Source organism: Xenia sp. Carnegie-2017, unplaced genomic scaffold (assembly GCF_021976095.1).
Source record: "Xenia sp. Carnegie-2017 unplaced genomic scaffold, XeniaSp_v1 HiC_scaffold_22, whole genome shotgun sequence".
In the NCBI taxonomy this organism is placed as follows: Eukaryota; Metazoa; Cnidaria; class Anthozoa; order Malacalcyonacea; family Xeniidae; genus Xenia; species Xenia sp. Carnegie-2017.
In genome coordinates this window covers 16259638-16281734 of record NW_025813485.1, presented here as the reverse complement: position 1 = coordinate 16281734, position 22097 = coordinate 16259638, and the positions used below count along the sequence as shown (strand labels likewise).

The 22097-nt window shown below is 32.8% G+C and overlaps 5 protein-coding genes and 1 long non-coding RNA gene across 7 annotated transcripts; 4 read left to right on the top strand and 2 right to left on the bottom strand.

Moving 5' to 3' along the window:
* The first annotated feature begins 101 nt into the window (after positions 1 to 101).
* LOC124447121 (kinesin-like protein KIF3A) lies at positions 102 to 7365 on the top strand. 2 transcript variants are annotated; one of them, XR_006948611.1, is made up of 19 exons: positions 102 to 282; positions 912 to 1164; positions 1548 to 1692; positions 1770 to 1854; positions 2038 to 2143; positions 2228 to 2367; positions 2667 to 2864; positions 3146 to 3201; positions 3346 to 3464; positions 3542 to 3610; positions 3737 to 3893; positions 4018 to 4090; positions 4323 to 4430; positions 4552 to 4662; positions 4852 to 4977; positions 5292 to 5331; positions 5528 to 5602; positions 6621 to 6748; positions 7064 to 7133. XR_006948611.1 is itself a non-coding variant. In XM_046998016.1 (19 exons), the coding sequence occupies exons 1-19, from the start codon at positions 262 to 264 to the stop codon at positions 7179 to 7181; spliced, it is 2142 nt and encodes a 713-aa protein (XP_046853972.1). In that variant the 5' UTR covers positions 102 to 261; the 3' UTR covers positions 7182 to 7365. The 2 variants fall into 2 exon arrangements, 1 of the variants encoding a protein (XP_046853972.1); XM_046998016.1 differs by having other exon boundaries at positions 5292 to 5345; positions 7064 to 7365.
* Positions 7212 to 9106, bottom strand: LOC124447126. Its single transcript, XM_046998023.1, has one exon. It carries the CDS (start codon positions 8816 to 8818, stop codon positions 7397 to 7399), a length of 1422 nt encoding a protein of 473 aa, XP_046853979.1. The 5' UTR covers positions 8819 to 9106; the 3' UTR covers positions 7212 to 7396.
* LOC124447125 (A-kinase anchor protein 17A-like) lies at positions 9056 to 10652 on the top strand. The gene is given in 3 exon segments (XM_046998022.1): positions 9056 to 9792; positions 9795 to 10019; positions 10022 to 10652. Coding segments are annotated over 3 exon segments (1437 nt in total). The 5' UTR covers positions 9056 to 9119; the 3' UTR covers positions 10561 to 10652.
* Positions 10653 to 11089: 437 nt separating this feature from the next.
* On the bottom strand, positions 11090 to 12055 carry LOC124447128. The gene is made up of 3 exons (XR_006948612.1): positions 11979 to 12055; positions 11789 to 11910; positions 11090 to 11316 (listed from the first exon to the last, which is right to left on the bottom strand). It is a non-coding gene; the product is annotated as an uncharacterized LOC124447128 (long non-coding RNA).
* Positions 12056 to 12243: 188 nt separating this feature from the next.
* On the top strand, positions 12244 to 20247 carry LOC124447120 (UDP-N-acetylglucosamine--peptide N-acetylglucosaminyltransferase 110 kDa subunit-like). Its single transcript, XM_046998015.1, is given in 21 exon segments — positions 12244 to 12266; positions 13096 to 13136; positions 13279 to 13432; positions 13583 to 13826; positions 13911 to 13979; positions 15272 to 15388; positions 15494 to 15573; positions 15644 to 15733; positions 15945 to 16050; positions 16138 to 16278; positions 16413 to 16513; positions 16626 to 16779; positions 16855 to 16921; positions 16924 to 16955; positions 17048 to 17227; positions 17597 to 17660; positions 17663 to 17754; positions 18272 to 18487; positions 18608 to 18734; positions 18737 to 19445; positions 19507 to 20247. Coding segments are annotated over 21 exon segments (2946 nt in total). The 5' UTR covers positions 12244 to 12255; the 3' UTR covers positions 19658 to 20247.
* A 398-nt stretch (positions 20248 to 20645) lies between these two features.
* Positions 20646 to 21748, top strand: LOC124447127 (membrane-associated progesterone receptor component 2-like). The gene is made up of 2 exons (XM_046998026.1): positions 20646 to 21004; positions 21368 to 21748. Exons 1-2 carry the CDS (start codon positions 20719 to 20721, stop codon positions 21625 to 21627), a joined length of 546 nt encoding a protein of 181 aa, XP_046853982.1. The 5' UTR covers positions 20646 to 20718; the 3' UTR covers positions 21628 to 21748.
* The last annotated feature ends 349 nt before the right edge of the window (positions 21749 to 22097 follow it).

The following is a 22097-nucleotide window of genomic DNA, read 5'->3' as shown; positions in this document are numbered from 1 at the left end:
ATAACGTCTAGTAGTAATTTTTACAAATTTAAGGAATCTAACGGAAATTTGAGGAATTATTAAGCATTTTCTAAGGAACTAGGAAATTTGAGAGCACTGTGGAGAATGTTGTTTATAAATCCTTGACGACAATCACACCGAAACAACCAAATGTCAAAGGTTTTACTGAAAATTAATGAAAATCTTGTAATCGATCCACCAAGACTCTATTTTGCACTTGAAGTCGTTTTTATGTAGCGCAGATTAAAGTGTAAACTTGATATGCCTGAAAAGACTGTAAACGTAAGTTTCTGTTTTATAGATGACTTGCTTTGTTAGGTTAGGCTTGTTTACGTTTTACTGGCAGGCAATTTAACTCCAAGAGAGGTTGACCATTGTTGCTAGTGTTGTTCAAAACCACTCGACCAAATCAGCCTGCCAGCAACATGTAAACAAGGCAAGTCATTTATTGTATATATGTTAACAAAAACAATTTGGGGCTTATACTGCTGCGTGTTAATAAATAAAATAACAACGAGTTTCATACCTAAATATTGTTTCCATCCACTGAGTACATAAAAATGAACAAGAAAAAGGTAGTTCCATTATTAAATGTTCATCCAGTTACTGATAGTGATTATTGAGTATGTATAACATTATTAAGGTACATCTCAGTATTTAATGGGATTTTATAAGGATACATAAAAATATTTTGGTATCCTTATTTATACATTTTGTTAACATCCACCATCAGAGACTAATGAGACATAAAATCTGTACACCTTACTAACTTTAGGCACTTTTACCAAAATACCATGACAAGAGCTTTTTGTTGTTTAGTTTGTATTAATTAAACTACTTAGTACAAATTAAAAAATTGTTCAGATCACTGCTGATTAATGGCTTGTTCAACAATATACATCCATTCCTAGAATGAAAATGTTCGAGTTGTTGTTAGATGTCGTCCATTAAGTAAAAAGGAACAAGCAGGTGGTAGTAAAGAGGTTGTTTTTGTTGATGAAAGAACTGGAACACTAAGTATACAGAATGAAAGTTCTAGACCAGGAGAACCAACTAAAAAAGACTTTTCATTTGATCGAGTATTTGCTCCTGGTTGTAAACAAGTTGATGTTTACAATGATGCTGCACGTCCCATTGTTGAAAGTGTACTTGAAGGCTATAATGGTAATATAATTTATGTATAATGAAAATAATTAATATATTTGTAGTTATAAAATGTTTCAGATTTTTTGCTTTTCAAGTTATTATGATAGAATTTATGAAAACATTAAATTCTGTGAAATTAGAGAATGCAACATGAAATAGTTATACTTTTGAACTATGTGGAATTTTAAATATTCTTTCTCTTTTGTATGTCTTGCATTTTATATATTTTTCATGTTTGGTATGTCTTGCATTTTACACATTTTTCATCTATTGTATGTCTTGCATTTTACATATTTTAAAGATTTATTCCATGTGTGAAAAACAAATGCATCCAACTTTTTAACACAAAAAAAAATGTAACTCATAAAATCTAATCATTTCTCATGTTTATGATTTTATAGGGACAATATTTGCATATGGTCAAACTGGAACTGGCAAAACATTCACAATGGAAGGTGTACGTTCAACTCCTGAGCTTCGAGGAATAACACCAAATTCTTTTGCTCATATTTTTGGACATATTGCTAAAATGGCTGGTGATGTTAGGTATTTTACTTTACATCATGACTAATGTAGTAATTGAAATTTCTAGATTTCTTTTTATATTTGAATTTCTTATGTAGGTTTCTTGTTCGTGTTTCATACTTGGAAATATACAATGAAAGTGTCCGAGATCTACTAGGAAAGGATCAGACAACTCAACTTGAGGTTGTGTAAAGTTGTAAACATTTTGTAGTTTTTATTTAATTTTGAATGATATAATTTTATGTTGTTGCAAAGTGTTTTATTTTATAAGGTATGTACCTTAATATTGCTTGTATTGTGTCATTTATTCTGGCTGGTTTCTGCACTGAATTGTCGGAGATTGAACTTCCTTAAAATACAACATAGGTGAAAGAGAGACCAGATATTGGTGTTTATGTGAAAGATTTATCTGCTTATGTTGTGAACAATGCAGATGATATGGAAAAGACTATGACATTGGGAAATAAAAATCGTAAGGTTCTAAGATCACCATGAGATGTTCATTTTACAAACTTTTTTAATGGTAAATTTCAGTTGAAGTTTATTTGACATGAAGGTTCTGTTGGTGCAACAAATATGAATGAACATTCTTCTCGTTCCCATGCGATATACACCATTACAATTGAACGTAGTGAGAAAGGAGTTGATGGTCAACAACATGTTCGTATGGGAAAACTTCATATGGTTGATCTTGCAGTAAGTTGACTTTCATAGTTTTTTTGTTAAATTTTATGGGGTGCAATCTTCAGATCTTGATGGTCAACACTTATATAAACTACGTGTACGAAAACTTCCTATGGTTGATTTAATAATAAGTTAATGCGTAAAGCTTTGTTTTATGGCATGTTTAAGCTCTTGATGATCAACAACATGTTTGTTTGGGATAACTTTGTATTTTACAATTGAAGTGAATGCAAAAACATCAATCAATCAACTGATCTTCTTAACTATTGTTCAAAATCTTTAATTGATATGTTGCTATTACGTATTTTTAGGGTTCGGAACGTCAATCAAAGACTGGTGCTACAGGTCAGAGATTAAAAGAAGCAACAAAAATCAACTTATCATTAGCAACTCTTGGTAATGTTATATCTGCTTTGGTGGACGGAAAAAGCACTCATATTCCTTACAGAAATTCAAAACTCACTCGTCTTCTTCAGGATTCTCTCGGAGGGAATTCCAAGACTGTTATGGTTTGTTTTTTTGAATTCTATCTATTTGAAACAGTCTTTGTTATCTTTCTCGTGAAAATCAACGTTATAAGGAAAGCAATTTATCTTAACTTATTTCAAGTGGTTTGCTGTTGAACATACAAAGCTTTTTTTGAAGTACATAGAAAAGAGTAGGGAATGTAGACGCTTATCTATAACGTGTTCATATGCGGCAAAGAAAATACCCAAAACTTTCGTATTTCTATTCTGGGAATACTATATATTAAGGCATGGTTTTAAAGTCATGTTATGTTTTTTCATAGATAGCAAATATTGGTCCTGCAGGTTATAATTTTGACGAAACCATTAGTACCTTGAGGTGGGTTTTATGAGCTAACTTTTTAATCGAATACTTACGAAATACTATAGTGACTTTTTAAAAATGCTCAATTTTTCCTATAAAAGTTCTAACAGTTAAAGGATGTTTTCAAAAAGTGAAAATTATTAATTTTAATTTCCTAAGATACGCGAACCGTGCGAAAAATATAAAAAACAAAGCAACCATAAACGAAGACCCTAAAGACGCTTTACTTAGAGAATTTCAATCTGAAATTGAAAAACTAAAACGACAGTTGTCGGATGGTAAGAAGATTTATTCTAGTCTATTGTTAGCTGATAGCTTTCAAGTGTCTATGATCTGATGTTATTTTATCTTTAAGGTGGGGAGATTTTCGGGTCTGATGAAGAAGAAGACGAAACTGGTGGAGATAAACGCAAAAAGAAAAAAGGTTTTGATCTCGTAGAAATTTAATATAAAAAAGCAAACGTGATCAAAAATGTTGCTGCTTCATTTGGTTAAGTTTTATTGAATTAATGAAACTGAAATCCGTGAAATACTTTGACCTGTTGTGTAGGTCGTCGTTGTTTATCTCCTGGTAAAGTGGCTGAATTGAAGTTGAAAATTGAAGCAGAGAAAAAAGCTTTAGTTCAGAAAAATGACATGGAAGAGGAAGAGAAAAATAAAGCAGCTAAAGAATTAGAAAAAAGAGAAGAAGATCTTGTGAAAGCTGAGTTAGTTTTTTGTTTCCTGTTCCATTTTTAGGATTACATAAACATCACTATTGTAAAATCAAACAAATTTCTCTTCAAATAAAGGAATGAAATGATAATGTTATCGCCCTGGTTTGTATTGTAGAGAACAACATAAGAAATTACAAGAAAAATTAAAGGCAGTCGAAGGAAAAATCATTGTTGGTGGAGTCAATCTGGTAGATGGTTTTATGTTTTTATTTCAATTTTAAAACATCACTGCACGTATAAGTAAAGTCGTAATGAAACATTTAGATTTAAGCCAGGACTGAAATTTCATTCTAGAATGACAAGCAAAGTTAATAAGGCCTTAGTGCTATGTTGCGATCATTAATTCAGACAATTTGGCCGAGATGTTTTAGGGTTGACTTAAATAAATTCTTTCTAATCGGCCTGTAAAAACTCGTTCAGTTAGAAAAAGCCCAGGAACAAGAAAGATTGTTGGAGGAATCTGCTCAAGAACTTGCGAAGAGGCGAGCTAGAGAGCAAGAACTTCAACAGAAAATCATGGAGAAAGAAGTAAGATTTTTCTTTGACATTAAACCTGTAAACAGAAGTAAAAAGAATTCAATTTTAGTTTTCTAAACAAAGAATCATAGGAATATTTCGTGATTTATTTATTTTAATCCTTTGACTTCAGCAAGAGAGGATTGATATTGAAGAGAAATATGCATCGTTACAAGAAGCAGCGGCTGGAAAAACTAAAAAGTTGAAAAAAGTTTGGAGCATGTTGATGACTGCCAACTCAGAGGTATTTTGTTCCACATAGCATAACTTGGTTTCTGACTAAGCGAGCAGTTGGAGTTTGTTTTATATTGCTTTCCAACACTTAACAGTTACTGCTTCATGAAGAGTAGAGGATTTAGCTATAATTTATTTGTGAAATACTTTAAGATGACACGTTGTGATATTGTTGTGTTGTTCTTGTTTTTTATCATAGATGTCAGACATGAAACAAGAACATCAACGAGAAATTGAAGGTCTTTTAGATAACATACGCGAACTTAACAAAGAATTCAGACTTCAGTGTATGGTTATCGATAACTTTATTCCACAAGAATATCAGGTGAATTGAAGTAACTTTTTTAGCAACAACAAACTTTTCTCTTGATCAACAATGTTTGTGATGAAGGATCGTTGAAGGATGAATTGACGCATATTTGTAATACACGCCTGCTGTAATCTATATAATCTGTACAAAACAATGGATCCCAAAGGAAATGAACCCAGCATATCTGAATGTTGCACCACACCCCACCCCACCCCTCCCCCTCCCATCTTCCTACATCTTTGACTCAAATAAATTTATTTCAAATAAACGTTTTCTATTCGTACCTATTGAATTCTTTTTAGTCATAGTAATTTTTTTCTCTTGTAAAGCAATTGATTGAACAGAATGCAACGTGGCAAGAAGACATTGGTGAATGGCAATTAGTGAGAATTTTTTTTTGAATTCTGTTTCAACGTGGTTTAAATTTAGTTTTAGACCGTTGTAATTTGCTCTTATTTACAAAATTTACATATTTACGTCTTACTCACTTCTTGACGTTGTACTTGTATATGTAGTTTTTATATATTCTTTATTTCAATTTTTGACATTTTTCATTTTATTTTAGCGTTTTGTTGCATACACAGGCAACAACATGAGAAAAGCAAGTCCTAGCCCAGATCCCAGAGATAGAAACAAAGAGGTTCATTTCGTTTATAAAAGTTATCGCATGGAAAAAAATAGATGTAGTATTTTCATCGTTGGATGAATGATACAAAGAGCGCACATCTCTCTCTTTGTCTTTCTGTGATAAAGTTTATTTGTTCCAGCTGTAATTATCCTACAGCTTGCTGTATTAATCTCGTCATTAATCATTGATGCAGTCACCAGTTTAATGTTACTCGTCATTAATCATTGATGCAGTTACCAGTTTAATGTTACTTGTCATTAATCATTGATGCAGTTACCAGTTTAATGTTACTCGTCATCAATCATTTATGCAGTTACCAGTTTAATGTTACTCGTCATTAATCATTTATGCAGTTACCAGTTTAATGTTACTCGTCATTAATCATTGATGCAGTCACCAGTTTAATGTTACTCGTCATTAATCATTGATGCAGTTACCAGTTTAATGTTACTCGTCATTAATCATTGATGCAGTCACCAGTTTAATGTTACTCGTCATTAATCATTGATGCAGTTACCAGTTTAATGTTACTCGTCATTAATCATTAATGCAGTTACCAGTTTAATGGTACTCGTCATTAATCATTTATGCAGTTACCAGTTTAATGTTACTCGTCATTAATCATTGATGCAGTCACCAGTTTAATGTTACTCGTCATTAATCATTGATGCAGTTACCAGTTTAATGTTACTCGTCATTAATCATTGATGCAGTCACCAGTTTAATGTTACTCGTCATTAATCATTGATGCAGTTACCAGTTTAATGTTACTCGTCATTAATCATTGATGCAGTTACCAGTTTAATGTTACTCGTCATTAATCATTGATGCAGTTACCAGTTTAATGTTACTCGTCATTAATCATTTATGCAGTTACCAGTTTAATGTTACTCGTCATTAATCATTGATGCAGTTACCAGTTTAATGTTACTCGTCATTAATCATTGATGCAGTCACCAGTTTAATGTTACTTGTCATTAATCATTGATGCAGTTACCAGTTTAATGTTACTATTCTTTCTGTTCTCTAGTTTACTGAAGCAGATATTTCTAATGTATACCTGACATACTCACCTCCAGGATATGATGGTATTTCTGGTGAACCTCTTCGACCAAAGACCGCAAGGCTAAAATCCTCTCGACCAAAAACAGCAAAAAAGTACGGTTTTATGTAAAATATGCTGATCAGAGTTGAGTCAATAGTTGACCTACAAGGGTTAATGAGCGACACATTGAAAGCTCAAGCTAAACACTTCGTGTAAAGCTGAAAGATTTCTTTTCACAGAAGAGTTGATTTATTCATAACTGATGAGCTTTGGGGGGTACATGAGGATTGTAGGAAATCCTTAGTTTTTTGGGGGTGAGATATGTGCCCCTGAAAGAACCTTTGCAAAAATGTTGATAACTTCTGGTTTTGCATTGCACTTTGCTGGGAAGGCAACATGATTTTGTGCTAAGTGTTTATTATTTTCAGAAAATCCAAAGCAAATGAGAGCAGTGAGGATTTGAGCAAAAACAGTCAAAAGAAGACTGTTCAAAACCAGTATCCTGAGTCAAGAAAGAGTTGGAATACTAAAAAACATTTTGCATAGCAGAGCAATGAGTGTTTTCCACATTCAAAATATTATTAAATTTTTTATTTGTACATGTACGTATATGAAAATTCTATCCTAATTTATTCAGTTTTGCTATTTCAAGATATGCACTTATTTAAGTATCAAATTTTACATTATGTGTATCACCGTGTTTCAAAAATAAACATTGTATGTAGCATAATTTAAATTCTATGATGTCAATTTGAAGTATCTCATTTTTTCCACACACATTTAATTATCAACTGCTTTTCTAGAAATAACCCACACTTTTCAGCAAAATTTAAAGCGTCTTCTAACAGTGTTCTGTCTGAATTGTCAAAATTTCTTTTACATGAAGTAAGAATTTTTATAAGATTGAATCGACATTCATTGTCGCTGGTTAGAGAAAAGACTGTTTTTGATGAAATGATGTTTTCAGCAAATGCTTCACTTTCTTTGTCGAACATCACATGAAGAAGCACAATTGCCTTCAACATTTTGCAATGATAGATTTTGTTCATGATTCTTGAACTAGTAGAATTGAGTGATTGTGAGAAATGATCAATTACCAAATCAAGTTTCTTCTTTATTTGTAAAACAAGATTTTCACCAAAACTTGTTGGCACCTTTAAAAGGAAAGATATCAACAAATTTGCCTCCATAAAATGTAGTAGACCAGTATCTTCACAGGGTTTGTAATAATGCAATTTTTCACGTGCAATCCTTAGGCATTCTTCGGTATTTCCAAGTGCAGAATCATAAAGATGACAAAATGAAAGATAAACATAAGCACGACCAATCAATATGTTTCTGTTACTACTATCAGATGATATTGTCTGCAGTGCCTGCTTTACCAATGATTTTGAAGATGTAAAATCACCCAAATGATAAAAGGCTTTGCTTTGTTCAAGGAAGATACAGGCCTTCAGATCTGATTTTCCACTTTGTAGAGTAGACAAAATTTCATTTCCCAAAGTAATACATGTTTTCCAATCACATTTGCTTTGCATCTCAATATGCAGATTTATAACACGAATATATTCATAATCAGAATACAACCTGCAAACATATAATTTCTTGCTGGCATTTTCTACAATGGAAATTCTTTGAGTGGCATCAAAATTCTCAATATTTTCAATATTCAATTCCATTGTGTCTATGGTTCTATCATTGGCACATTTTAATGCAATGGTAATTTGAAATCGGCATGAGCTTCCAAAAAATCGAAACCAAAAACCAAATGAATCGCGTTGGATATCTTTATACTTTGCATAATTTAAAGGGTGATGCAAGCAAACTTTAGACATTGAAAAGTTATCCAACAAATCATTGTTAATAGAATGCCTAGTTATGTGGCTTACACTCACATAATACCTCTCTCCATTAATCGAACTATTTTCATATTTCAAGTACTTCCAAAACTCATATCCAACTGAGATTTTTGGTTTTAGTCTTTGTTCTTCAAAAATATCTGACTTCACGCAAAACTCGACAAAACAATCTTTAGAGGATGGGAATTTTCTTCGATTTTTTCCATTTTTAACAGGTTTTGTCGGTGAGTGAATCAGAACTAAACTTGGTTTAGCTATTTTTTTTTTCATTTTTTGAGTCGTCCAACAATCCACGCATCTTTCTCGAAATTCACGAGATGACATCGCGCTGTTTCCACTTTTTGATTTTGAAATTTATTTACTTGTGCTCGTAAATCATAGTGTAGTAAGTCATAGTGTAGTATTTTGTTTAGTTTTCGTAGCTTGAATACTGTGTCTATCAAGAATGTATTGTATATCATCTAAACATGAAACTGCATATATCTCTTAAATATGCAAAATAATAAATTAAAATAATGTACATAAAAGAAAAGAAATCCTCTTTGTTTTTAAGAAGAATTCCATAGACGATAACGAACTTTATTCTCTGCGTGTACCCCACGCGTGTCTCTAGTAAATGTAAAACATGGCTGCTCAAGTTTGTAATGATACAAGTGATGCTGTAGCATTATGTCCTGAAAAAGGTCTTTATTTAAAGCCAGTAACAAAGCTTACTATTTTGGTAAGCTTACCAGAAATACGAGAAGTCGGTACTACGATATCCAATTGGGAAGTAATGGAAAAAGTTAAATCTATGGTTGCTCCAGTACAGTTCAGTGTTTTGAAAGTGGTCGAATCTTCTCTTTCAAAAATCAAGTTCGAGGCAGAAGTAGACACTAAATCACTGCTTTCTCGGACAATTTCCAAACTAGATGGAAACATGATAAAGTTGAGTGGACTTGCAGATGCTTTAAAAGTACGAGCAATTGAGGAAAAATTAAAACATCCAGTAAAACATCATTGGGAATCTTACTTTAGAGATGCAAAGAATTTGAACGAATGGAAACCAGGCGAAAGACCAGACACTATTCACATTAAAGGTTTGCCTTCGAAATGGTTTAGCTGTGAAAGATCTTGCAATAAACCAGTGAAAGAGATCATTGTTTGTGTGTTTGAAAGGTTTGGTAAGATACGATATATTGATGTTCCTTCTTTGGACCCGTATCGAATTCGTATGTCCAAGAAACAACAACCAAACTTTCAAACATTTAGTTTTGGCTCTGAGCTTCATTTCGAAGTGTACATACAATACGAGGAGTATCAGGGTTTGTTAATGCAATGAAGGGTTTGAAGGGGATGAAATTATTGCTTATGTCTGATGGAAGTAAGGCAGCCACTGCCACTATATGGTTTGATTTTGATAAAACGTGCCATTTAAGTGAAACTAACATTCTCAAAAGAAATGCGCAAAGACGGGGTTTGATTGAGAAAGATCGACTGGAAGAACTACGAAAAGCTCAAGAGAAGAAAGAGGCAGAAGAAAGAGAAAAGAAGAAAGGAGAAGAGCAGAACTAGAAACTGCTGAGTTGCTGAGAAAAATGCAAGAAAATCAACGCAAGAAAGAGGAACGAAGGAAAGTGAGGGAGGAAAGGAGACGACAAAAACGAGAAGAGAGAAAGAGACTGGAGAAGGAACGAAAACAAAGATTGAAAAAAATAGTGCTTGAAAAAGAAAGAATTTCAAAATTACGTGAAAAGCAAGCAAAAAACATTTGCGAAGATATATTTGAAAGAATAGACACAATGCTCACGGAGGAGAAGGAAGCCAGAAGGAAACGAGAGGAAGAAATTGCCATTTTGACACAAATGAAAGAAAAGAAAGAAAAATTAGAAAAACAATTAAAGCAGAAAGAAAACGAACAGAAATTGAAGAAGAAAATGGAAGAAGATGAACAGCAATTGCGTACTAAACTTTTGAAAAACCTTCAAGTTATGAGGGAAAGAAAAGCTGAATTACAGAGAGAAATATTGCGTAAACAAATCCAGGGAAAAATTAAAATGATGTCTGTTATTAAAACGAACACTTAAATTTATTGTTTTGACATTTATGACAACCTTTTACTGTTTGTTTTGTGGCGTATTGTCTTTGCGAATAAAAAATTTCATCAATGAACTATGAACTTTGTTTGAAGATTTATTTCCGCCATAAATATAGCAATATCATATCCCGTGATGAATTTAGATTAGATAATAACAATTGGAGTGTGCTATGAAAATTTATGTACAATTGCTAAGCTTTCATGAAGTGCGCGCACAAGCAAACACAGTGGGCGAAGTTTTATGGTAAGTAATATGTTCACAACCTTTCTTCACCCCCTACGATCCAAGCAATTTCCCATAATTTAATTTTGATCGTAACCTTAGCGGGATGGAAGATATTTACTTTCAAAAGATTTACAATACTTAGCAAGGCCATAATACATTTGAAACATATCGACTTAAGGAAAAACATGTGTTTCCTTGTTGAACAAAGAACAATATGTAGCATTTAAACAACACCATTTCCGGTTCTATTACTAATTTGTTACTTTAAATGAATGCTATCTTCAACAACAAATTTTATGTATTCATTTATTTCTCAACCAATAATGCAACCAAGGTGATTTTAAAGATATACAACTAAGAAAGAACTTCAATAACAATAATGCTAAAATTTATATCGATATCATTGGATTTTAGAAAAAAGTAGTAATTAATAGTTTTCAAATATGCAGTACAAAATATTTAAGGTTCATTGATTATAACTCCATTCTTTCCATTAACCAGACTTTTCTTGTTCAATTGCTATAAAAATAATAAAACGTAAAGATATTAATTTTCAAAATCATTTTCTTGAGTCACATTTCCTAAATAGATTATCGCTCTGCAGCCAAGTTATAACGATAAAGACGTCATCGTTTCGAGTTTTGGATAGGACGGAAATGAATAAACAATAAATTGCAACATGCAATGGTAACGCCCTGTCTAGAAAATAACTTATATCATTTCTGACGAAGCATCTTTTCCCTGCTTTTAGATCGTAATTATTACAAACATAAAATGCAATGAAATTTTAAGTGAGCAAGAACAAATTTCTCAGACTATCACGACTGTGCCTAGATTCTAAATTCCATCAAAAGGTGTCATATTTCAGACGTTTAAAGGGGTGAAAACAATGCTTCAATAATGTATTTATTTTACTGTTTTACTAAAGTTAACTTTATTTTGTAAAGGTCAACGCCTACGTCGTAAATTATCAAAATAGAAAAGCACTTACTTTCTTTCGTAGGTAAAGGATTCTTCTCAGCCGTTTCTGTTTTCTTTAACTTGGATTTGTCAAACTTGGTCACTTCTGATACATCAGGTTTATCACTCATAATGGCGAATATATCTAAAGAACTAAAACAGGAAAATTTGATTGACAAATGACAGTATCAAAACGTGAAATATGCGCAAGTCTCGCTAACCTTTCAGATCAAATTTGCTTTTCAACTCCTTTCGTGGCACACCGAACAGACAGTATTAACACGAAAGGAAACAATGTAAGTTTATATAATCATCTGAATAATTAATGCAGTTAAGTCCCACATGATCTCAAATTATACCAAACGGAAATCCGGATATTTTTCATTTCCATTGAAAGGATTAAAATGGAGAAATTTTAATTCTGTAATTAAGACAAATATCTCATCTTAAATCGTACAAAATCATTTAATTGACGCAAAGTACTGCAGTATTGTTTCCATGATGGATTGGTAAGTCAGCTGCATTTCACTTCCGGTAAATGCACCCATGTCATGTTGAAATGCAGTGTACCCAGAAATTGAAACATCCATAAGCATGGTTTACTTACTACTTTTCACAGTTTGATAAACTACTTTAACTTGTCAATTGCAATTTTCTTCTCGAAGTTGAAGTGATAATTATTCAAATTGAAGGGAAAGATTGGCATTGTGCTATAAATTATTCAAAATTGTGTCTGTATTGTTAATAAGAATTTAAAATTTAAACTAAATTTTAGGGATATATATATTCCTTTCATACAGACAATCAAAAAAATAGACGTCCTATATTCAAGTACTAATATATCTAGCTATAAAAAGGGCAGATAATGACATTTATTTCATTTCAAAGCGTGTATTGCGAACAAGTAAATCAATAATCCTGATTGAACTTTATATTCTTACAATATCTATCGACAGACACACGTGGGTTGTGGATTTCTTCCATTCGTCATAAGAGCTTTGATTTAATAAGAATTTACGATTTGATCCGAAGTTGAAATAACTTTCAGTTACTTCATATAGAAAAAAGCAGTGTACCAGAAAGAAAATCAAACATTAAGATTAGAATATGAATTTTTTGGCAAAGCAACAGTATAGAATATTAGTTATAATAAACATTCTGACACGTCGAATACACGATCATCATGAGTTCAAAAGCAAATCAAGTTGCGTGCGCAGACGTATTGTTGTAATCATCAACACGCGTGATTGTACAAAGAATTTATTCATATTTCAGATTCCTTCTTTGCCTTGATCAATTGCATTGATGCATTTTAATTTTGGTCATTTTTTGTTGTAGTCGAATCATGGTTATGGGTTCAGTTATCATGGACGAAGCTAGTAAGTTCTGCTAAATATTTTATCTCTCTGTTTCTACCACTTTCTTGCGACGAAGTCATTCAATATTTCTTTGTTATAAACAGTGAGTTATAAACGGCTAACTGCATGTGTTTTTTTGTTTCAATTTTATTTTTACGCATAGCTACCTTAGCTGAAATGGCACATCGCGAATATCAAGCGAGAAACTATCATCGAGCCGAACAACTGTGTATGCAACTCTGGAGAAGAGATCCCTCAAATACTGGTGTTCTGTTGCTCTTGTCTTCTATTCATTTTCAATGTAGACGAATGGACAAGTAAGATAATTGATAAGGACACAACGAAACAACAAAACAAATTTTTATCCTCAATATAGAATTTGATGTGAATATAATTGTACTATGATATAATTTAGCCTAGTTAGACTATTATGTATTTTATAAAGAAGAAAATATCATATAATTTAGATCAGCACACTTCAGTACTCTTGCCATAAAACAGAATCCTGTACTCGCTGAGGCATACTCAAATCTTGGGAATGTATACAAAGAAAGAGGACAGTTAAAGAATGCTTTGGATAACTATAGACATGCTGTGAAACTAAAGCCAGATTTTATTGATGGTTATATAAATCTTGCAGCAGCGCTTGTTGCTGCTGGTGATCTTGAAGGAGCTGTACAAGCTTATGCCACTGCACTACAATACAATCCAGTAAATGTTATAAATGTTTAGCCATCACTCTGAATTAAAGAAAATTCTTGAAAGAAATTTGAGCATGATGTGTTTCTTTTGTAGGATCTGTTCTGTGTCAGAAGTGATCTAGGTAACCTTTTGAAAGCTTTAGGGCGCCTAGAAGATGCTAAGGTACCAGTACTTTGAACCATGAAAAATTGTGTGTAATGTCTTAAAAATGTATTTTGCAGATAAATATGTGCCCCCTTAAATGCTTTGCCTTCTTTGCAAATTTCATCTTTAATGTTATGATTTATTGCAAATCAGAAATGTTTGCAAATTACAATGTTGACTGTCACTTTCTTAGCAAGTCTGTTTCTGTTGTATTTTTGCATTTATTTATCTGCAAATTTCAATATTTATTGTACAATTTTAAAGCATGTTTGGCTTGTTAGACCAGCCATTGCTTCCTTTTGTCAATTTTTCAGAAGTCTTCCAACAATGCCTGGCTACTGAATCAAAGTTTTGTAAACATAAGCAAAATGAATTGAATGAAACAAATAAACCAGAGCATTGGTGGGGTTTTCTAAAATGTCATGCATATTTTCTAAATACAAAAGTTACTGACCTCAAACTATCTCCTTTCCACATTTCTTTCTACAAGCAGCTATTATTGAGATGGTGAGTGTGTTATTACTACAGCATCGGAAGAAGATATCAACAAATCCAAAGGGATGATGAACTTGGCTGAGGACATTTTTGGCTTTTTCTTCTTGCAGCTCCCTTTCCTTTTCCGGGCCCATTTTGGTTTTCTTAAGGCAGTAAAAATGGGAACTCCTATCAGCATTTGACTTGTGTTTTTGTCTCTATAATTCAAAACATGATTGAAACAAGTCCACAATGTTGTTCCTGGAGATTTTCTCATTTTTACTGTTTATCCCCTAACCTTGGAGATGACAAAAACTGGTATTGTCAATGTTTGTCGTTTTGAAAATGTAAAATGCTGCTTGTTCTTTATGTGGCATGTGTAATGCAATCAGCAAGGCCTTGTAAATGGAATTAATTCATTTAGTTTTTACATCAATTTTTGTACCAAAACACGTTTTTAAAGATAAAAAAAGTTTCTTACCATAATGGGCCAGGTTAGTAGAGCATTACACTTTATGTGACAGTCTTACTGACATTCAAACAGAGCAAGCGGCATTGAACCCCAAGATTTAGAATTTAAGTGCGATGCTACAAAAGTAATTTTGCTGTTCTTGTATGGAAGTAAATTCTCACAACATTATTCCATACAATTATAGTAAGATTGCTTGCACATCACACTTTGATTCATAAAGTTATTTCAAAGAAACGAAAACCAATATGTTCTTTCTGTTTCCTGCTGCCTCATTTGCTTTGCTTTGCTTTGCTTTTTGTTTTGCTTTGCTTTGCTTGCTTTTGCTTGCTTTTTCTTGCTATCTGCTACATTGGTGAACAACTAGGCATGTTATCTGAAAGCAATTGAAACTCAGCCAAACTTTGCTGTTGCTTGGAGCAACCTTGGATGTGTATTTAATGCTCAAGGAGAGATATGGCTTGCCATCCATCATTTTGAAAAGGTATGTAGCTGATGCAATATCATCAATTGTTTTTACAACTTTGAGCCTTTTAAGTGCTAAGTTTTAATAAACTTTAAATAAAGGAAAGTCTGTTTTGTTTTCTAGGCTGTTCAGCTTGATCCTTCATTTCTTGATTCTTACATCAACCTTGGTAATGTGTTAAAAGAGGCAAGAATATTTGACAGGTAAAATAATCAGTTCACCATTCAGTCTTGTAAACAAGTGCTTAGTCTTTTTATCTATCTCTATTCATAGGGCTGTTGGAGCTTATCTTCGTGCATTGCAGTTAAGTCCAAACAATGCTGTTGTTCATGGCAATCTTGCTTGTGTCTATTATGAGCAAGGGTGAGTTAGTTGAATACTGAAGATCATGCAGTCAACGTGAGAATTTTTGAATAAAATTTTGTATTGTAGTCTGTCACAAAATGTTGTAGAACCTTTACCTCTAAAGCATGTTTTAAAATTTGGTTCTTAAAGCTATTTTCTTCTCTTTGATTTTTTTTATTATCTGTTATTTGAAAGTGAAATGTGTTTATCCTGTGTTGTTCTTTAATAGTCTCACAGATTTAGCTGTTGATACATACCGGAGAGCTATTGAGCTTCAGCCAAACTTTCCTGATGCATATTGTAATCTTGCCAATGCACTGAAAGAACAGGGAAAGGTGAAGTTAATACAAAACCTAAATTATTTTGGCAGTTTTATTGTCAAATACACAGAAATAAATTTAACAGACAAGGTGTTTTTACAGATTGATGAATCAGAAGAATGTTACAATGTTGCTTTGCGACTCAGTCCATCACATGCAGACAGCTTGAATAATCTTGCAAACATTAAACGTGAGCAAGGTTACATTGAAGAAGCCATCAAGTTGTACTGCAAAGCACTAGAGGTAAGTAGGGAAATATTTTACAAACTCTTTTTCTTAAATATATTTTATGTTGCAGATGAAAACATACTGAAAGTTGTTCTGTATTTATGGTTTGAATTGTTGAATGTAATGAATGTATATGTTGAATGATTTAGGTGTTTCCTGAATTTGCTGCTGCTCATTCTAATCTAGCAAGTATATTACAGCAACAAGGAAAACTGCAAGATGCTCTTTTGCATTACAAAGAAGCTATCAGGTTATGAAATTTCTCTTCTTAAATTGTTGTGTATCATTTGAACTATTTAATTTGCTTAAAACAGCTGCTTCATTGACATACATTTATTGCTAAATATGTAATTTTTATCCAGAATTCATCCAACATTTGCTGATGCATATTCTAACATGGGAAATACTCTCAAAGAAATGCAGGATATTCAAGGAGCAATTAATTGTTATAGCCGTGCCATTCAGATTAATCCTGCATTTGCTGATGCTCATAGTAATTTAGCATCAGTTCACAAAGTTAGTTTCATTCTTGTTTTCAATCATCTAGACTTTTCTTGGTTATATCAGAATTGATATGCATCTTCTTTTTAGGATGCTGGAAATATTTCAGAAGCAATCCAGTCATATAAAACTGCTTTAAAACTTAAACCAGACTTTCCGATGCCTACTGTAATTTGGCCCATTGTTTACAGGTTTGTATGTTATTTATTGAGGATTATTTTTAAGTGTATTATTCGTTTAATTCATGAAGTGCTGAAAAAGGAATTTGTTGTATTGAAATTAGATTATTTGTGATTGGAGTGATTATGAATCAAGAATGAACAAACTGATTAACATTGTGAATGATCAGTTGGAGAAAAATCGACTTCCATCAGTTCATCCCCATCATAGTATGTTGTATCCTCTAACAAGTGATGTACGAAAGCAAATTGCCAACAGGCATGGAAACCTTTGTGTTGAAAAGGTATAAACACTGGCCTGGCAAACATGAAAATATATTTATGTTGAAGAATTTGTAAATTTTACTGTAAATGCTTCCTTCAGAACCTCATTTGATTTTTCGATTTTTTATTCGACATTTATGTGGGAGCGGGGCTTATTAAATATTTTTATTGCACCAAGATAATAATGTGTATACAATATCTTTTTCATGATTTATATTATTATATTATTATAGAACTTAATGTGTCACATAAATGCTGAATAAGGTTGTCATAAGCATTAAAGTTTAATAACACTATGTTTCTTCCAAACGTTGCACTAAAGTTACTCAATTGCGGTGCAGGGTGTTGCTAAAGTAAGCATTAACAATATTTGTGTGTGTGTTTTATAGGTAGCACTTCTCAAAAAACAACCTTACATGCATCCTAAAGATTTAAAAAGCAGTGATGGTCGTTTAGTATTGGTTATGTATCCAGTGACTTTGGAAATCATCCAACATCACATCTTATGCAGAGTATTCCTGGTTTTCATGATAGATCTAATGTAGAGGTAATTACCTAACACTTTCATTTATGCTATGTTTGCAGAGACACATTTGTTATATGATAAGTTATGCAGTAACCATCCAGGGGCAGATCAATGCACATTGAGCGGGTGGTGCAGATTTTCTAAGGGGGGTGAGTCATCATCGTAGCTTACAAAAGCTATTGTGAAATTTTAGAAATGAGCGAACCTTGCTTGATGAAAGTGTTTTTACCTTTTTAAAAAAATTTTGGTAATGAATGAGTGATTTATTTCAATTTTAATTTTTCAATGAAAATGTGGTAATGTTCAATTTCAAATGTTGGTAATATATTGTACTTAACTGTCTTTAAAATGACAAGTTGTATCTTTACTTAGTCTTTCTGTAAAATTTCATAGTAGTGTTTTTATACTGTTTTATCATCTACAGTACACAATACCATTTTAAAATTTTTCTTGGGTAACCATAGATCATATTGTTGGTTGTTTAGCATACTGAAACGTTTATACATTAGGTTTTAATGAAATATTTTATTAAACACAGATCTTTTGCTACACACTAACTCCCGATGACAACACAAGTTTCTTCAAAAAGATATCAAAAGAAGCGGATCATTTTGTTGACTTATCTCAGATACCATGTCATGGGGCAGCAGCCGATCGTATAAACGCAGATGGTATTCATGTCTTGGTCAACATGAACGGTTACACTAAAGGTGCTAGGAATGAAATATTTGCACTTAAACCATCGCCAATTCAGGTAATCTATGTAATGCTATACGTGACTTACCTGCAAGAATATTTTTGCATTGTAAATTATTGATATTCTTATTAATTGTAATTATAATTTATTTAGTGTGTAAATTGTTAAATTATATAGGTTATGTGGCTTGGATATCCTGGTACAAGTGGCGCCCCATATATGGATTATATACTCACTGATCGTATAACATCACCTATTGAACACAGCAGTTCGTATTCAGAGAAATTGGCGTATATGCCAAACACATTTTTGTTGGTGATCATCGACAAATGTTCCCACATCTTATGCAACATTTGCGAACTTCCAGCGAAAATCAGAGTAATCCTCAGTCCCCGTCTTTACAACAAAAATTTAAGTTTACACCTGAAGTTGATGTTAATCTTCACGATAAAGTCGCCAAGTTAGTTGATTGGAAAAGTCGTGATTATAATGGTTGTAAAGACAGTGGAGAACGAGTTCCATCCGTATGGCCAGCAACATATCGCTCGCAATATGGTCTTCCCGAAGATTGTTTTGTCTATTGTAATTTCAATCAACTGTACAAGATTGATCCCGCGACTTTAAAAAACTGGGCTAACATACTGAAACAAGTACCAAACAGCATTTTGTGGTTGCTTCGTTTTCCTGCTGTTGGTGAACCAAATATTAAAGCACATATACAAGCTTTTGGTTTGAGTGCTGATCGTATAGTGTTTTCTTCCGTCGCCCCAAAAGAAGAACATGTACGACGTGGTCAGCTTGCAGATGTTTGTCTTGATACTCCATTATGTAATGGTCATACAACTGGTATGGATGTTCTCTGGGCTGGTTGTCCTATGGTTACATTACCCCTCGATACTCTAGCATCTCGTGTAGCATCATCTCAACTTCATGCACTTGGAGTTCCAGAACTCTCCGCTAAATCTCGCGATGACTACGAAAATATTGCGATTAAACTCGGAACTGACTGCGATTTGTGAGTAATGACTTTGTCTATTTGTAAATAAGGATGGTGTAAGTGATTTTTTTTTTTACAGCTATGGCGATATCAAGAGGCGTGTATGGAATGGCAGGTTAGAAAGTCCATTATTCAACAACAGACAATATGCTCACGATATGGAGAGAATTTACAGAAAAATGTGGGATAGATATTCCAATAATCTTGATCCTGACCATATTTTGTATTAAACTTTCAAACACGAATGTTTAAAATTGAGTGGAGGGAGGTTATTCAGAAACAGTCTCATCTTTCTCTTATCTATACGTGTTTGTTAACCCATCCTTCATCATTCTTGTTGTTTTTCGTGTGGAAAATTACGAACACCGAGGGATTTATAGACGCTCTTACTTTAACCTCAGTTACTGTATAGAAACATCTCGAGGGAAGATATTGTGAAACATTTTTTAATATAGTTAAAATGATGTTATTAGCAGTGGTTATTATGGAACAGAAACCCTATGCTTAAGAAGAATGTTGATTAGGCTTTTGCTGCTTTGTTCAGGGTATTTTTATTTTTAAACATAAGAGACTGAATTACCACTTAGCCGCTCTTGTTGCTGAAGCATATAAATTTTGTACTATAGTATATAGATGTGGGATCATGGATGATCAAATGACTCGCTCTATAATAATGTGAACTAATTTCCAAGTTGTAATTTAGAAAAAAATCATCGAAACCGTGTATGATTGGATGAACCGCTATGGAAGCATAAATTTATTAACGCCAGTCTTGGAAAGTATCTTAGATAAGTTGTAATTAAATTGTTCTTGGACTCAAGAGTTTTGTCTTTGGGATAAAATAGGCGTGTTTTTTATTTCGTAAGATGCTTTGCAAATATAATAGCATGAACCTGGAACCTTTATTACCTGCATGAAAAGTTAGCATTTCATTCATCGCCCTCTCCCCACTGTGTCCAACCCGGTTCATATGGATCGTTTGGCCAATGAATTTAATCTGAAGTTGCAATTGTGAATATGTTTTATTTGTACAAAAACGCAGTTGTGCTGTTTATTTGTTTACACATATGTTTTATTTCGTCACGTAGGAACTTTGCAGTAATCGATACCATCTCATACCATTCATACCAGGATAATTATATCGATATTAATTTCATGTTGTGATAATATATTCAAATTGCATGCAGGCTCAGTGGATGAAATTTAATGCCAAAGTCAAATTTAAATTGACAACAGGTTGTACCTTGAGTAATCCCACCTAGTACGGCTAGTATTATAATTTTTGAAAAAGATGGGCATTGTGAACCAAGTTACTGGCTTTTTTTCCACGATTCCTCCTTCAGTACAAATTATTTTCATTGTTTTATGTGTATTTGTAATTCGCAAGTTGCTCAAATCAAGAACGTCCAACATTGAGAGTGAAAACGAAGGACAATCATCTTTGCCTCCTTTGAAAAAGCGAGATTTTACTGTTGATGAACTTCTGGAATTTGATGGCCTAAAGAATGAAAGAGTATTGCTAGCTGTCTGTGGAAAAGTGTTTGATGTTTCAAAGGGCAAAAGCTTTTATGGACCTGGTAAATTTGTTTATATTTTTATAACACTCAAGATCTGCAATTTCTATGACACTCGAAGATATTGTATATTATATTTGGCTTGATACATCCAAATTCAAACTCAGCCAAATTTCCTATTTGCAAGAAAGTAAATTGAGGCTAATTTGGCTTTGAACTCAATGACATCAATCAATTAAAAATGTTTTTAGAGGTGCAAAGATTGTGGAAAAGTAAAATATTTTTAATGAGATAGGCTGAAAGGAATGCATGTCTTCTGTGCATTTCACAATACGCATTTCTAAGTTGATTATTTTCCTCTGTCCGTCCACAAGCACAATATTTGGAAAGCTATTGACAATATTTATGCTGTGAGATTTCTTGTAGGTGGTCCCTATGCAGTATTTGGTGGACATGATGCTAGCAGGGGTCTGGCAACTTTTAGTGCTGATTCAAGTGCTGTAATGGATGTGTATGATGATCTCTCAGATCTCAATAGTATGCAATTGGACTCCCTGCGAGAATGGGAAATGCAATTTATGGAGAGATATGATCATGTTGGATCATTACTAAAGCCTGGAGAAAAACCACAACAATATGAAGAATCAGAGACAGAGGAAGAAGATGACAAGAAAAAATATCAATGAATTTAAAAGGGAACTTGCTAACAAACATTTTGTTGAATTTTTCAATGTTATTCTAATAAATTTGATGAAATTTAAAGGATTTTTAACTAGTAAGAAGGAATTACAACTTTAATATTATAAATGGTGCTGCCCGGCCTTCAGAGATTTTGGAATTGATTGGTTGCACATGCATAGTTATGTTAAAAAAACATATATTTTACTTGATGTGTATATGGTTAGGGGTATTCAACATTTTCACACTCATATTAATATATTCTTGTGTGTGCACTCCTAAAAAACACTTCGTTTATTCCTCAAATTGAATACATATTGTTATTATTACTAATATTTGAAAATTGATAAAGTTTCAGGACAATGGTGATCAGTCACAATTAAATTGACAGTGACAGTTGCTTCAATAAAAAAATAAGCTATGACTTCAATAGAAAGTCGATTTAAAGTTTCATAGTTACTCAAGTTTATACAAAAAG